This window comes from Phocoena phocoena, chromosome 10 (genome assembly GCF_963924675.1).
Source record: "Phocoena phocoena chromosome 10, mPhoPho1.1, whole genome shotgun sequence".
Lineage (NCBI taxonomy): Eukaryota > Metazoa > Chordata > Mammalia > Artiodactyla > Phocoenidae > Phocoena > Phocoena phocoena.
Window position 1 is genome coordinate 95477635 of NC_089228.1, and position 15803 is coordinate 95493437.

The 15803-nt window shown below is 43.0% G+C and overlaps 1 protein-coding gene across 1 annotated transcript in view; it reads right to left on the reverse strand.

The window, feature by feature from the left end:
- Positions 1-15803, reverse strand: part of PHACTR1 (phosphatase and actin regulator 1) — a 534554-nt gene that overhangs the window by 67898 nt on the left and 450853 nt on the right. The window contains exon 6 of the mRNA XM_065885188.1: positions 9073-9240. Within this exon, the coding sequence (XP_065741260.1) occupies positions 9073-9240 (168 nt within the window). The remainder of the gene's footprint in view (positions 1-9072; positions 9241-15803) is intronic.

Below are 15803 nucleotides of genomic sequence, written 5' to 3' on the forward strand. Positions count from 1 at the left end.
ACTCAGAGCCGGAGAACAATGTGCACAGCTTCTCCTAAAGAAGCAAGTGTCCTGCCAAGAACTCATGGGCAAATGACCATCCAGCTCCTCCTTCAATGCCTCTGCAGTGGGGCTCTATGCCTCTCATGGCCTCCTGTCCTCCTGCAGAACAGCCCTAGCTAAGGACACAGCAGGGAACAAGGTAGACTAAATCCCCACCCCCGGGGACACTTACCCCTCGGACACTGAAACAACGTCCAAGAGGAAGAGCTGAGGGCAGCCCCAGTTACATTCATCCATCCAGTTGTAAATCCATCCAACAGCAGTAGCATCCATCTTATCCAAACATCAAGGAGACAGGCTTGGTTGAAATCAAGCAAATGCTGCTAGAAGTCCACAAAAGATGCCCTCTTCCTCCTCCGAAGTTAAAACCCTCGTTGTGGCTTTCAAGGTTCTCCACAGTTACCCTCAACCCACTGCTGGCCTGATCCTTCTTGACTTCCCTACAGGAATCCCACATCCCTGCCAAGCTGCGCTGCTTGCTATGCCTTGCATGCATGTGCCTCTGTGAGCGCTGCTTCCCACTTCCTGGAAAGCTCCTCACCCACATCCCTACTAGTTTTGCTTAGGTTTATGGCCCATCTTAAACATACATCCTCCTCCATGATGCTTTTCCTGATTCCTCCCAAAGGATTTGATCTTACTATTTGAATTTCTTTAGAACCATGTTTATACATCTTCACATTAAACATTTTCTGTAGCTTACAACCACCTACAACTCTGAGAAGAAAACCCTTTTTGTAAATGATATCAGGGCTGGAAGAGCACTTTGCTCATGGTGCAAAAACTACACAAAATATAAGTGCCATTCTGCCTTACAAAGGAAGGAAATCCTGCCACATGCCACAACATGCACGAACCTTAAGGACGTTACGCTAGGTGAAAAAAGCCAGCCACAAAAAGACAGATACTGTATGATTCCATTTATATGAGGTACGCAGAGCCGTCAAATTCATAGGAACAAGGAGTAAAATGAAGGTTCCCAGGGGGCTAAGGGGAGATGAAAGAGAAAGGGGTGTTTTTAATAGGCAGAATTTCAATTTTGCAAGATGAAGAAGTTCTGGAAATCCGTTGCACAATGTGATTATACATAACATTACTGACTGTACATTTAAAAGTGGTTAAGGTGGCAAATTTTATATTATGTGTTTTCACCACAAAAAGAAAAGTGCCAAGTGAATTAAATCTCCAACCTAACAGCGCTCCAAAAATAGAAAGGTATTTTGTTGCAATCTTTGCCTTGATCATAGATGTCAGAGCAGAAGGCATCCTTTTAACCATGTTTTAATCCATAGATGGTCCTTAGATGCACTAAGGAAAGAATCTCTGCGTTTTGAGAAAAGAAAATCAAGACGGGAATACTATGGAGAAATGGGTATAAAGAGTTAAATTCAGGCAAACTTCCCATGCCTCCAAAATAGCAGTTATCAAGAGATTGTGAACCTTAAACCTCTTTATGAGGCCTCTGGGTTACGATTCATTTTGTCCGTTTAAAAGCACAGATGAGGTCCAGGGTCTCAATGGTCTAATCAGTTTTCTTGCACTTTCTGAGTAGAATACCAGGAGGGAAGGCAAGGGCAGAGACAAAAGTAGTTAGATGATTTTGGAGGGTTGGAGAGGAAGCTGAAAGAGGAGAACAAAGAGGGTGGGGTGGGATATATTGGGGAGAAATGGGGAGAGAGAAACCTAATGAAATTACAGATCAGAATGTGGGTATAGAACAGCTCACTGTAGACACTGTCCTCAAAACTAGAGAGACAGCTCTAAATAGAAATACTGGTTTTACCTTGACAAGCTCTGCATAGAGGATTCTCATTAGACGCATGCTGGGGCTGAAAAAATACCACGGGGCATGGCTGCTGTCTGGCAGGGAAATTTGCAGTTGCAAATACATCGTAACGTTGAAACTAGCAATCAACCAGTTCTGATAATACAGTAAGCTTCCCTGTATTTCAGGTTCTACAGACAGGGCAACTATACCCTGGGCCCGTCCACATTAGCAGAAGGACTTGGTTCTAAGGATCAGCAAGAGTTCCCTTTCTTTGCTGAGCTGTCGGTTTCTAACTGTGGTCAGGTGCTTCCCATGTGATCGGCCCCGTTCTTGATTCTTAGACTGTCTCTTTCTAGCATGTTCTTTGAAACTCTTCATAATCGAGTGCCTTAAGAACATTACTTATTTTCGAAAGACTGGACAGTTTTTTTGCCTTTGAGTTATACAAACAAAGCAGATTTTCTAATTTCTTAAACAGATTAAAAACCAAAGAGAAAATAAAAAAGCAAACCAAAACAAGAAATAAATAAACAAAACCCAAAGAAAACTAATGATTCCGTTGTTATGAATTTCAAGAATAGGTATCTTAGTAGAGATGTTAGAGCATCTCACAACGGAGATCTCTTAGTAGATCTCTTAGTAGAGATTCCGTTGTTACGAATTTTAAGAATAGGCATCTTAGTAGAGATGGTATAAACTAACGGTTAAGAGGAGGGCTCTGGGGTAAAACCAAATGGGGAGAGTCTGTCTCTGGACTTACTAGCTACGTCACCATGACTGAGTAATCTAACTTCTCTGAATTTCATTTTCCTCCTCTATGAAAAGGAAGGAATAAAGAAAATAGTATCTACCTCATAGGACTAAATGGTACGTTGTAAACTTCTCCAAAAATGGCCCCTGCCATTATTACCCAAGTGTGACTGTCAGGCTGTGAAGCTCAGCTATCACAGAAGTTGATTATCCTTCCTTCCAATGGCACTTGTGGGGTACCTAATCACAGGTACCTTATGCAGGACTGGATTATGCACGCAATGTTTAACATTTGACTCCTGGAGCCAGGATGGCTGGAGAGGTGATTGATGGAGACTTAGAAAAGTAGGAGACAGTATTTTTTGCTTCCGTTACCCTTTTCCTCTGGGGTCAGCCATTTTTCCAAGAAGGATGCGTTTTTTTTTTGTTTTTTGTTTTTTTTTGATATGCGGGCCTCTCACCGCCGTGGCCTCTTCCGTCGTGGAGCACAGGCTCCGCGGCCACGGCTCACGGGCCCAGCTGCTCCGCGGCACGTGGGATCCTCCCAGACCGGGGCACGAACCCGCGTCCCCTACTTCGGCAGGCGGACTCCCAACCACTGCGCCACCAGGGAAGCCCAAGGATGCGTTTTGAGAGTCATTATCTCAGATCATATTCGTATGCAACCAGCTCTGCTGGGCACTGTCCTTCTGGAATGGAAGGGAAGCTGACACCCAACAACTCCTGACCCTGTGATACAGGCCGCTGTGCATACTGATGTTGGAGATAAGAAGGATGAAGATGACAACAAGAGAAGAGGAGTTTGGGAGAGCAAGAGGGCTTCCCTCTATCCGGCTAAAGAACAGAGAAAACGTATAAGGCAAACAGTCTCCAAGTTAATTACGATTTTCCTGATCAAATGGAAGCGAATACCAAAGCAGAGATACTTCTGCATATCTTTCCCGTATCGCGCGCCCAGAGGTAGCCTCCGCCCAGGCTCACGCTTCCTCCAGTATCTACTGGACCAGTAACCACTGTCACTCTTTACCAGCCACGCTTGGTGCCTTTCAGGTTGTTGTCTGTTTCCTTTCAAAAATGTCAACAGAACGATGGACACTGAGAACATGCTAAAACTCTCCACTTAAGAGTTCTAGAATTCTCAGCTTACTAATTCCTGCTCACGTGGCCCAGGTGCCTCCAATGAGTAAGAGAACAGGGTTAATGGGGCTGCCTCATGGTGACGCAGATTCATTATGACTGATTGTTGACTTACAAAAATTAAGCAAGTGTAATGGAGTTTAAACCCCAAAGGGAAGTACCAGACTCGCAGTCCACACACCCCTGTACCTGTCTTGCCTTCCTCATATTTCAGAGGCTGCCAGGTACAATATGGTAACGACCATCAGCTTTTATGTATTTTTATCCATTTGACCCAAGCTCTATGGAGGTGAGATGTACAGATAACAGACAAAACCCGCTCTCTTGGGGAAAGAACAACGGAAGCTGGAGAGACTGGGCTAACAGAGCGAGAGAGGCCTGCGGATACCAGGCCACCCAAGTTCTGGGCTCACGGCTGAAGGTGACATGTGCGCCTATTAATTGGGTAACTAGATACATTAGATTTAACTTAATGTTAGTTTAAAAAAATGCTGTCAATTCTTCTTTTAAAATGTCTTGTCTACTGGTCCATTCCCTCTCTTCCCACTGCCATCAGTCAGATGCTTTGAGTTTCTATGTCAACAACTGGAGCGGCCTCTTAAAGTGTCTCCCTGCCTCAAATTGTTCGATTTAATTCAACCAGTGATTTTGGAGAACGAGACACAGGGCAGGCCTCGGCGGCTTCTCTGTTGGGCCTTCAACCTTCCCCTCTTCCTGTTCATTCTACACAGTGACCCAGGAGTATACCTTAAAGTCTAGTTTTCATCACACCACCCACTCCCCAGCTCAAAAACCTCCGAAGGCTCTCCAGTGCCACGGGAATAAAATCTAAATCCTCACACGCCCTACCTGGTGAACGCTCTCTCTCAATACACCCCAAGACGGACCCGCCACCCCAGCTTAGCCTCCTTGTCACCGGCCCGAAGCATGGCCACCTCTGAGCCTTTGTGCAGGTCTTTTCTGGAATGTGCTTTCCTCATTCTCTATAAAAGTCCTTCATGCTTTAAGGGTGAGCTCAAGTTTCAGGCTCTCCTAGAACCCTTCTCTCAGACTGTGCTGATCCGCAAGTATTACACCCAACAGTAGTTATTCTGGCGCTCTATTTTTGGATATTTAAAATATATATTCATATCCGTATGTATATATCATATACTTATACATTGAACCCTCATGTATTCGTACCCACTTTGATACCTAGCACAGTATCCTGCCTAGAGTTAGATGTGCCAAATAAATATGTACTATATGCAGGAGTTTGTTTTTCAACATTTAATCTTTCTCAAGGGAAATCTGGCATCTAAGTCTTAAAAGGTACACAGCCCTTAAAACGTACATAATTTATTTCCAGAATTAGAATTAGCAATTCTCACACCAGGAATAAATGAGGAAAAACTCAGAGATGCTTATAAAAATACATGCACACTGTCGAGATGTTGCATTTTTTACAATAAGGAAGATGGAAACCTCTTAAGGGGTCCATCATGTAAATCGGGACCCCCGCCACGTAGCTAACAAAATCACGTTCCGGGATATTTACTAACATGAGAACCAGTTCATAAGTCATCACTGAGAGCAAAAAGCAGGTGATAAAAGAAAATGTACAGTAGTATTTGATTTTTGTTAGATAAATGATAGATGGACAGTGGTTATGTCTTAGAGGGAGGCTTACAAGGGCTTTTTTTCCTTTGTGGTTTTCTATGCATTTAAATTTGGGGGCACTAAAGTGTTACTAATGTGTTGAAGGAAATTTGCTCTTTTGAACCACAAACCCTGACTTGGATGGATGTGTACATTGATAGAGGAGCTTGACACAAACTCATATTTGAATTGTAACCTAATAGAACTCAGTGCCATGTGAGAGACATCCTGCCACCGTGGAAACAATGTTCATTGAACTAGGAGTTGGGAGACACAGGGTCTAACAGTGGCTCTACTGCAGAATTCCTGCCAGCCCTGGAAAAGTCACTTATTTTCTTGAACCTCAGGTTTTTAATGATAAAACAGGTGAATATTCTTTCATCCCCATCCCATCTTACAAAAAGTATATAGAGATCAATTAGAGACTATTTATAAAAACAGCAAACATATTGTAAGTCGATCAGTATTGGGTGGGATTATTATCAAGGTTGGAGAAACACCCCTCTGAAATCTTGAATCTCTGATTACACCACAACCTTAAATCACAAAGTCATGACCGATTCGTGTGCTAATGTGTGGTGAAGTGCAATTTCACTAAATGCTCGATTTAATAACTGTGGGTGCATTTGTTAAATAACACTTGAACAATGAAAATGTAAAATCATTTCAGGTTATTACAAGATACCGAATATAGTCCCCTGTGCTATACAGTAAATCTTTGTCACGTATCTCTTTTGCATATAGTAGTTTGTATCTGTTAATCCCGATTATAATCTGAAAGAAATATATAACTGAGTCACTTTGCTGTATATCTGAAACTAACACAATATTGTAAATCAACTATATTTCAATTTTTAAAAAGTTATTTTAGGACAACATTCCTCAGCTTGCTCTTCTCTAAAAGTATTTCCCACAATACTCTGCAAATTACTGTCTTTGCTTTTTTTTTTTCACCCCCAAAGAGAACAGCACAGACATAAATTTTAATAGAAGAAATACACTGGGCTTCAGACGAATTATTTAAAGACAAAAAATTTAAAGCTTTGGCAAACTCATTATGAAGGGAGCAGGCGCTACTCTTTACCTCTGCAAAGATTTTGATGGTGAATCTAATTCACCTACATGGGCAAGTAATCTTTACTTAGCCACATAAACGCCAATGTACATGTTTACAAATGCACACGACTGCAGCCTCTTAGCCTATGACTGGCAGGTGCATATCGCATGCTTCTGGACACGAACACACAAACCCAGGTCACGACGGCATGTACCAAGACACACACAGAAACCCTCAAACGCCCCACAGAGCGACCTGGCCAAAGAGGTGCATCGGGCCCCAGAGAAAAAGAAAAAAAAGCACAAGAAAGGATCCCTTGAAGGGAAGGCACGGCTGCGGGTCCCCAGAAGACATCTTGACTCACCTGTTAAGTGGTTGGCAATCCTGGCAGTGGGTTTGGGAGGCAGGGCAGGGGGCTGCTTGAGGAGAGAGAGCTGCTTCACTGGGGTCTCCGCATGGTCTCCAGGGAAAGCAGCAGGTTTTTTGGGGGGCAGGAGCAGGACGGATTTGGCTGAAGGATCTTGGGGCAGGACTCCAGACTCACTGGCAGAGGGACTCTCTTCAGACACTGAGGGGACAACCACATGACACACAGCGACATTACACAAACGCAGCGCAGGTGCGGCCGGCGGAAGCCGGGGGGCACACAGGACAGGGTTAGCGACACGGCAGAGCACCGACTGCCCCAGGCTGTCCAAGTGGGGTGTTAAAGGGAGGACGCCAGAAATCCAATAAAGCCATGGTGAGGGTGGGGGAAGTAGCGGGGAGGGAGAGACAGAAAACAGAGACAGCTGGAAGGATGAAGAGGGAGAAGAAGGAAGAGGACACTTCCTCAAACCACCCAAAGCTTCATCCCTTCAACCTTGGTGTTTCTAATGCAGATTCTACGGGTGCTCCAAAATGTGACTCATGGGACCACAGCGACAACCGACAGACGGCAGGTGTAGCGGATCGAGGACCAGGAGCCCCCTCTGAACCACACCAGCACCAAACACCGGCATCTTCCTTTGGGCCTGTTTGCCCTTTGCTGGGAAGGAAGAGAGAATGCATGCCGGGGTCTTGTTTTTGCCTGCTGGGTCTCCTTGTGTCCCTGCTCCCCGGGTCTGAGGACAGCCTAGAGGCTGACACTGGGCAGGTGATCCCCACATGCCTGGGGCAGCGGCTGCTCCTCCAGGTTTGGGGCCATCCGAGCTGGGCAGCAGCATCCAGGGGGTGCTCTGCAGTTTTAGGGGCACCTTCCTGCCCCTGCCAGCTCCGATACACCTGGATAAGGTGAAGGATGCCCCAAATCAACACCCTTTTCATTTTCCACCTTCCTTTCCCCTGCACTCGCCAGAAGCATGGTTTTCTGGTTTTGATTCTGCCCACTTCTCATTGCTCTGCCCCGGGCCTGCTTCTTCCTCTCCCCCATGGTGGGGCGGGCGGAGGGCGGGGGAACCAGGACCGGCTCCAGTTAAGAGCTGTCACGGGTGGTAGCAGAGGCTCTCCTACCATGCTGGCAACCCAGCCAATGACAGAATGAGACTCTACGACTTCCCTGGGATGACAGATCTCACTACAGCTATCACATCCATCCGATCCCAATGTCACAAGGAAGGCTGGGAAGAAGTCTCAATATACTGCTTTAGCTGGAACGATCTCCCCAGCTTGGGGAGGAGGAGGGAAATGCAACTCAGATGCGTATCTCTCCCCCCCGCCCACCCCCGTCACTGCTACAGGAAGAAAGCCTCCCCGGCCCTCTTCCCTCTTCCCACTCTGGGTAGCAGCGTTTCCGGCAGTCAAAGCCCTGTACACAATCCTCAGGAGAACCGGGTCCTCCCCTGTCTCAGGGGACACTGTTATCATCAGTGCTGGACACATCGATGGAGCAGCGACTCGCTGGGTCCCAAAGTGAAGCATGGCGCTGACTCTGAAACGCCATCCTGCTCGCCTCCCACCTGAGTTCCGTGACGCAGACTTTGCACACGGTGTGGGGGAGGCCGTGGCCTCCTCCCCAGACTCCAGATATTCCCAGAGGCCCCATCCCCCAGGCTTGTCTCCTGACAGCAAGGACCTCTCCTTACTGGCTGTCGGGAGGGTACCGTCTTCTGGCTAATGAGGACCACTCTGCAAACCTTGCGAGGGAGTGAGGATCGGCCACTCAGAAAGCTTTGGACCAAAGAGGGAGTGACAGACAGCATCAAAATGATCTGTCAGCAGGATACCGGTAAATTGTAGACGATTAACACATTAATTGATTTTATATAGTAAATTGGCACAATTTACTAAATCGATATAACTATTAACTGGTATATTGGGATTAGGATTCAAAGGAATACCAGGGCCTTGTGACCAGGTGGACTTAGACAGGTACCCTACAGAAGCACAGGACTCTCTAGCTTTACCTTAACAGAAATGAGGGTTAGAAAACAGACATTTTAAATCATCAGTATTACAAAACAAGACATATCTTCTTTAAAGAGATTAAGATTATAAAAGTGTTTTTAAAGACTGTAGAAAAATAAATGGACACATCCTCCATATTTTTACACTCAGCACGTACTAACTGGTCACTTTCATCCCCATTTCCAGGAGGTACTTATGTTCAGGGTGGTTCAAAATAGAAGCCAAAGTCCAGCCAGGCTGAAGCCCCCTAACACCGCATGCTGGGGACCAGTTCCATGTCTACCAGGGGCATTACCTGTCCCATCCATGATGTCGGAAGGTTGGAGCACCTCGTATGAGCAGGGATCCCTGGGCATCGGGACTGGCTCCATCTCGGACAGGGCGGGCAGAGATAGCTGGCTGGAGCTCAGGGACTGCCCGTTTTCCAGGGAGTCATCTTCATTCGATATGGAGAGCTCCCCGTCTGTCAGAGGGAGGAGATCACAGAGTTAGACCACGCCTGCCTTCCAGGCAAGGGTGACACTTACAGCCTGCTACATGAGTCTAGATGCTTTTGAACAATCTGTATCAAGGCCAGTATGGAAAGTCTACACTTGTTCTTTTGCTTTTAAGGCATCTAACCACCAGGGCGACAACTTCCAGTGATCTTCAGCAATATGCCTGTTTTCTCTCCATTCTTCTAATTATCGACAGATGAATGGATAAAGAAGATATGGTACATATATACAATGCAATATTACTCAGGCATAAAAAAGAATGAAATAATGCCATTTGCAGCAACATGGATGGACCTAGAGATGATCATACTAAGTGAAGTAAGCCAGAGAGAGAAAGACAAATACCATATGATATCATTTATATGTGAAATCTAAAATATAACACACAAAACAGAAATGGACTCACAGACATAGAGAACAGACTTGTGGTTGCCAAGGTGGGGTGGTGAGGGGGGATGGAGTGGGAGTTTGGGATTAGCAGGTGCAAACTATTGTGTATAGAATGGATATCAACAAGGTCCTACTGTATAGCACAGGGAACTACATCCAATATCCTGTGATAAATCATAATGGAAAAGAATATGATACTGCTTATATGTGAAATCTAAAAGAAAAGATATGAATGGACGTATTTACAGAGACTCACAGACACAGAACATAAACTTATGGTTACCAAAGGGGAAAGGGGGTGGGGAGGGATAAACTAGGATTTACATATACACACTACCATATATAAGGTAGATAGACAACAAGGACCTACTGTACAGCACAGGGAACTAGTCTCAATATTTTGTAATAACCTATAAGGGAAAAGAATCTGAAAAAGAATATATGTGTGCGTGTATATATGTGTACATACATATATAAAAACGTGTGTACACATATATATGTGTACACACATATGTAAGAATATGTGTGTGTGGGTATATATATACACACACACACAAACACACATATATATGTATAATTGAATCACCGTGCTGTACACACCTGAAACTAACATGATATCGTAAATCAACTCTACTCCAATTTTTAAAAATTTGTAAAAATCATTATCTACTATATTTTCTATGTATTTTTTAAATGGAAATGAAAATAAATTTTTCTTCATAATTTTTTGAAAACTTGGAAAACCTGAGCAGGACTCAGAGATTGGAAGACCAGGTCAGGAATTCCTACTTCGAAGAGCGAAGGGCCTCAAGCACTCAACAAGCACCAGGACACGCGACACCAAGGCCCTAGGAAAAACTCACCCTGTCTTCTCTTTATCTCCGCGCACAGCCAATTTCTCTAAATGTTTAGGAGGGCTCTAAGCTCCAGCTGAAGGGCTGCAGCAGCTCAAAGACTCTGGGAGGTGCCAGGATTCTCCCAGTGCCCACCAGTGATCCTGCCGGGCGGGGTGCAGACTTTGACCTTGCTCAAAGCTCAGCAAGACGAGGGGCAGCTAGTTAACACCATGGTGGAGGATCAAAGGCTCCCGCACAATGGCTGTTTGTCAAATCAAAATTCCCCCAGTGTGATTTCATCCTAGCCCAGGGGAGTCCTAGATAACTAGACATTAAAGTCAAATTAATTTTTAAAGAGGACTGAAAGCCATTCCAGTCAGATGAATAAATATCCAGACGAAAGACTCTAAGTTATGTTTCGGTAGAAACACAGAAGCCAGCAAAGCAATTACCTGCCTTAAAATGGGAAGATGGATAATTTACTTGTAGAAATAAAACAGTAAAATGACTCCAAGGTTAATCTTGGATAAATAGTCCTTTCCTTTCGCTATGTTCCTCCCAAGGCTTTAATTTTATACACAGTGATAATATGGCCGCAAAAGATTCCTCTGCCCACCCCCTTTGCCCCCAGTTAGAATTGGCCTGATGAAATGTATGTTCAACAGAGCAATTTACAAAACAACAGGCTTTAGACAGCATATGGTTCAAGGACATATGATATTTGATCTGAATTTTTTATAAACATAGAAAAAATATATATATAATAGACACCAAAAAATCATCTGAAGCAGACAATATAAAGCACTGATTCTTGAAGATTGTGGGTGTTTTCCCCTTCTTTTCACTTGGCCTTTTTATGTGTCTCAAATGGTAATAGCAGTCACGATAATTGTCATTAACAGTATGACTACTTCTTAATAAGAGAAGAGCAGTGCAGACTCTCAGGCCAGTGCTATGGAAAGTACACAGCTGAACTGAGCGTACGCAGGATGGGAAGGGCTGTGGGTGTGAGCGTTAGTGCATCAGCATCCCATAATGGATGGTCCCTGGTCCTCTTAACATGCTTTGGTTTAGCTTGTTCAAACTAACACCGTGGGAAGTAGCTCTACTTCAAATTCCCAGCTGGTGGAATAATGATGTAGCTGCCGTTAGGTTTAATACATCTCTGGGAAACCACCTTGATTTTTGATGTTCCAAGTGCAGTAACAGTCTTGGATAAGACAACCAGAGGAGGAAGGGGTTTCAGGGCTGTTGCCATGTTCTGCTTCTTTGGGGCAAAGATGTGATGGAATGATTGCTATACATTTTAACTGTTAAAAGCACCATAGATGCAATATTAGGGAAAAAAAGATACAACAGAAGTTGCATTACGTTAGATTCTATGAACCTGTTTCATCAAGGCAGTTAGCTTAGTGCTAGAAGTTTTGGTGGTAACAGAGAAGCAATATTACTCGCTCCTCTTGGGACTGATTAACTCTTAAAAAATTTAGCTCCCTATGGATTAAAAGTGCCTTTACTAAATCACAAAGGCTCAAACCACTTCAGAGAGGAAACAATCTTGCTAATTCCACTGTCATAATTTCTAACTACACATTTGCATTAAAAACATGAAAACAGGAGAAAAAAAGAAGAAATAAACACTGATCATATCTCTACCCTAACAGAAAATTTGTTTTTCAATATTTTCCATAGTTGTAACAAATTTTATTTTGTGTTTTGTTTTTTAAAACTTTTATAAGCATTATAATTTGTATAGTTATCATTTAATAAATTACACTGAATGAATATACATGTTTATTTAGTTATCTCTCTGTGGTTGGTCACAAAGGGATTTCCAGTGTTTTATACTATTATGAAAACAGAAATCTCTGCTGACTACCTTCCCGTATAAAATCTTTTCTGCAATTAGAATTCTCGCCGTTTAGGAGAGATTCCAGTAAATGAAATTTATGTGTATTACTATTTTAATGTCTAGTGACACATACATAGATCTTGTGAAATTGTTTTTCTACAGGGTTTGTCAATTTACACAGCAGCAATATACAGACCACACAGATTTCTTAGCTTTTGGTCATCTCAACATTTACATTGATAACCATGTTTTACCTATTGACCTACCTACTTACATAAATATATGTACATACATATCTAGCAGAAATGAATTAAAACCATGCAATAGGTACCAATTTATTAGTAATATCATTTATGACTAACTAAGATGGGAAGTGACAAAACTGAAGTCTGAACTGGATTCATATAACACGGAGGTAAAATGACGCTGCTGTGAAGTAACTGTTATTTTAAAATTCTCATGACGTTTTCAAATGTCCACAAAAGTAGAAGCATTAATGTAATGGACTCCTTATACTCATCACCAAGCTAAGGAATTAGCTGGGAATTCCTAATGCTTGGTAATTCCAAGTTTGATTAATCTGAAGACTATTTATTTAATTGACATATAGTTGATTGACAATGCTGTGTTAATTTCTACTGTACAACAAAGTGATTCACTTTTACATATATATACACATCCTTTTACATACTCTTCTCCATTATGGTTTATCACAGGATACTGAATACAGCTCCCTGTGCTACACAGTAGGACCTTGTTGTTTACCCATTCGTTTGCATCTCTAAGACTGTTTAGGCTCTCCATGTCCTTTTACTATTGCCAGCTCTGTTTACCAGCATCATGAGAAAAACTGTGTTTTCCCCCCAGGAAGAATTTAACCCTCCCGAATAAAATGAGTCTTATGGACTATTTGTACTTTCATCTATCTAGAGCATCACCACCTCTTGCTGTGATGAACGAGAAAGAGCTCACTGAGTATTGGAAATTATTTTGATGTTTTACATGGTCTTCTAAAATTATCTGGAATAATGGTTTTCAAAATGGTGCAATTACCTCCAAGCATAAAACGTTTCCTGCTAGAATGAATTAAGTGTGAATAGGAGGAAGGGAGAAGGCAGGAGACTAGATGGGTTAAGGCAATGGTTCTCAAACTTTAGTGGGCATCACAATTTCCGGGACGGCAGTAAACACAGATTACTGGGCCTCATCCCCAGAGTTTCCGACCCAATAGGTTTGGGGATGGGACTGAGAGTGTGCATGTCTAATAACTTCTTGGGTGATGCCAAAGCTGCTTTTGCTGCTCAGGGTTCCACACTCAGAGAACCACTGGACTGGAGGTAAGGATCGGACAGGCAGGAGAACCTGGAATAGCAACAGTGCCTTTTCACGATGAAGTTTAGGGCAGGGAATGTTGTTCACGTGGCTAACATGGAACAAAGATGGTTGGTTTAAATCTCAAAGAGAAAGCAGGAGGTTGTACTGTCTAACCATGGATTATGAACTTGTCACAAAGGACAATGGGACTGGAGAGAGCAACAGGGTGGAGAAGAAAAGTAAAATGTAAGGCAGATGCAGACATGTCTAAAAAGGTAAAATCAGGTCACAGAATTGGTAGAGAAAGGAATGCAGAAGTGAGTGCGGGGCAATGTCATGACTTAAATGATGAGCGGTAGAAGGCAATGGATTAAGACAGAGAACTGGCCACGGCCATTGTCTTCTCTTTCTTGTGGGGCACAAGAAATGAAGACTCTGGTACAATCAGGCTAACACCAAATCAAGAAGAGTGAAGGGAAAGGTGAGAGTGAACAAATTCATTCAACTGACAAACACCTGTTGAGATCTGATCATTAACAGCAGGGAGCACATACCAGGAACCGCCAACCATCAGAAACAGATTTGCTATTAGCTCCTTAGGATATACATGGAGAAACTACTGCCAGGTCTGCTGGCTCCAAACCCTGGAGCTGAACCATACCCTGCCCTGCCTCTCCTCCCACGAGCCAGGCATTGTGCTAAATGCTAAGGAGAAAACAGACATGCCTTGGGGAAAGAGTGGGCCAAGACACGATGCAGAAAGGCAGACAGGGAGGAATTTGTGCAAGTTAGCTGGTGTGAGAGTTGAGAAAAAGAAGCAAGAGTGAGAAGATAAGCCCTGAGAAACGGATGAAGAAAAATAAGAGGTGAAGGAAGGTAGAAGATGTGTGTGCTCCGAATAGATGGAGATCACGTAGAGGATCTTGTCTTGCATAAAGTTCTCTTAATGTTCTAAAAATACAGTCTATATAAAAGTTGTGTTCCAGAGGATTGGCTCAAAAGATATATTTCAAAATATTGTTTTTGCTCTAATTCAGTTTATTGAGGAATTACATCCACCTATCACTGGATGTCTCCTTTGTGACTATATTCCAAAATAGTTTTGTTTTGTTATTGTTATTGTTTTGCTTTAGGAATACTCTCGGTTTTAGGGCGACTGACATCAACTACTGATCAATTAAATTTCTCAAAGCTTAAGGTTAACAAGTTGTTTTTTTTTTTAATAAGTAGATGAATGTTGCCATGGGGAATGTGCAACAGGAATTCTTTCCGGTTCTCCTGGATACCTCCATGATAACAGTTTCTACTCTGTAAAAATTGCATGAAAGTTAGACATTTTGTTCTGAGAGAGCTCAGGGACCATGGCCCTTTGAAGCTTAAGACAAAAGAGTCTCAATTTTAATTCTGAAAACCAAAAATACTTTAATATAAACTTAAGCCTGTATTAGGGAAGAACAAATCTGACTCCATATTGGATCTGTTTCTTCTAACCTTTGTATTCCACTGCTTTTGCTACAAGTTAAGAATGTCACCTAGCACCTGAAATATACAAGAGAGCCCATTCTCAAGACTCTGATCTTTAAAGGTGTAACATTCTTCCAATCATAAAGAGTTAAAAAGTTTCAGAACAGAGACCATGCTTTTGCTACAAGTTAAGAATGTCACCTAGCACCTGAAATATACAAGAGAGCCCATTCTCAAGACTCTGATCTTTAAAGGTGTAAGGAGATATACAGGAGAGCCCATTCTCAAGACTCTGACCATTAAAGGTGTAACATTCTTCCAATCATAAAGAGTTAAAAAGTTTCAGAACAGAGAACAACATTTGTCTTGGAGGTTTACAGGAACATTGTAATAGGATGTGGACCTATGTGGACAGTTGCAAGAATAAAGGATTCTGGCACCAAGGAGTTTGCACCAACCAACTACACACCCTCCCCCCTTTGAGTAGGAAAGAAGCCTGAATTCCAACTTGGGGAAGATGTTCTTTGGGACACGAGTCCACCATCTTCTCAGTCTGCTGGCTTCCTAAATAAAGTTGCTATTACTTGCCCTAACAACTTGTCTCTCAATTTATTGGCCTGTTGTACAGCGAGCGGTACAAGCTTGGACTCAGTAATAAGCTCACCGCCAAATT